General features: G+C 64.8%; 1 protein-coding gene across 1 annotated transcript; it reads left to right on the forward strand.

The window, feature by feature from the left end:
* Positions 1 to 237: 237 nt before the first annotated feature.
* LOC113979129 (class II histocompatibility antigen, B-L beta chain-like) lies at positions 238 to 774 on the forward strand (the record flags this gene model as incomplete). The annotated part of the gene is made up of 2 exons (XM_027706611.1): positions 238 to 507; positions 754 to 774. Coding segments are annotated over 2 exons (291 nt in total), but the record flags the coding sequence as incomplete, so codon positions are not given.
* Positions 775 to 872: the final 98 nt, after the last annotated feature.

Genomic DNA, 872 nt, shown 5'->3' on the forward strand with positions numbered 1-872 from the left:
GGGGCTCTGGGGGGGTGGGATCGGCATTGGGGGGGTCCCCAACCCCCCTGTCCATCCCCGGGGGGCTGATGGGGGGGTTCCCCCCCAGCCAAGAGCCGGTGCTGGGGCGTCCGTGGGGCAGAGGGGGGTGGGAAAGGGGGGTCCGGGGTGGGTCCCTGAGCTGCCAGCGTGGTGTGGGGGGCTGGGGGATGATGGGGGGGGACGGGGCACCCCCTGACCCGTGTCCTGCACACACAGGGGTGTTCCAGTTGTTGTCTCCGCTCGAGTGTCACTTCATCAACGGCACCGAGCGGGTGAGGCTCGTGGACAGGTACATCTACAACCGGGAGCAGTTCATGCACTTCGACAGCGATGTGGGGGTGTTTGTGGGGGATACCCCAGAAGGGGAGATCTGGGCCAGGGACTTCAACAGCCGCTCAGAATTCATGGAGATCAAACGGGCTGAGGTGGACACGGTCTGCCGGCACAACTACAAGATCGTCACCCCGTTCAGCGTGGAGAGGAGAGGTGAGCGTGGGGCAGAGCAGGTCCCCTCGGCCCCTGCCCCGGGAATGACCCTGGAGCCCCTCAAACCCTCCCTGGAAATCACCCCACACCCCTCAGCCCTCCCTGTACCTGTCCCGTGGCCTTTTACCAAGTCCAAGTACCCCCCAGTCCATCCCAGTCTCTCCCAGTCCTTCCAATGCCCCCTACTCTCTCCTAGTCCATTCCAGTTTCTCACAGTCCATCCCAGTCCATCCCAGTCTCTCCCAGTGCCCCCCCGCGTCTCCACGCGTCGATGCCCCCGAGCTCCCGCCCCTCAGCCAATGGCAGCGCGTGTCTCTGATGACGCTCCAGTTGCCAGGCAGACCCAAAGCAAACACTTCCCTCAC

This window comes from Neopelma chrysocephalum, unplaced genomic scaffold (genome assembly GCF_003984885.1).
Source record: "Neopelma chrysocephalum unplaced genomic scaffold, ASM398488v2 Primary Assembly neopelma1_25353, whole genome shotgun sequence".
NCBI classification, from domain to species: Eukaryota; Metazoa; Chordata; class Aves; order Passeriformes; family Pipridae; genus Neopelma; species Neopelma chrysocephalum.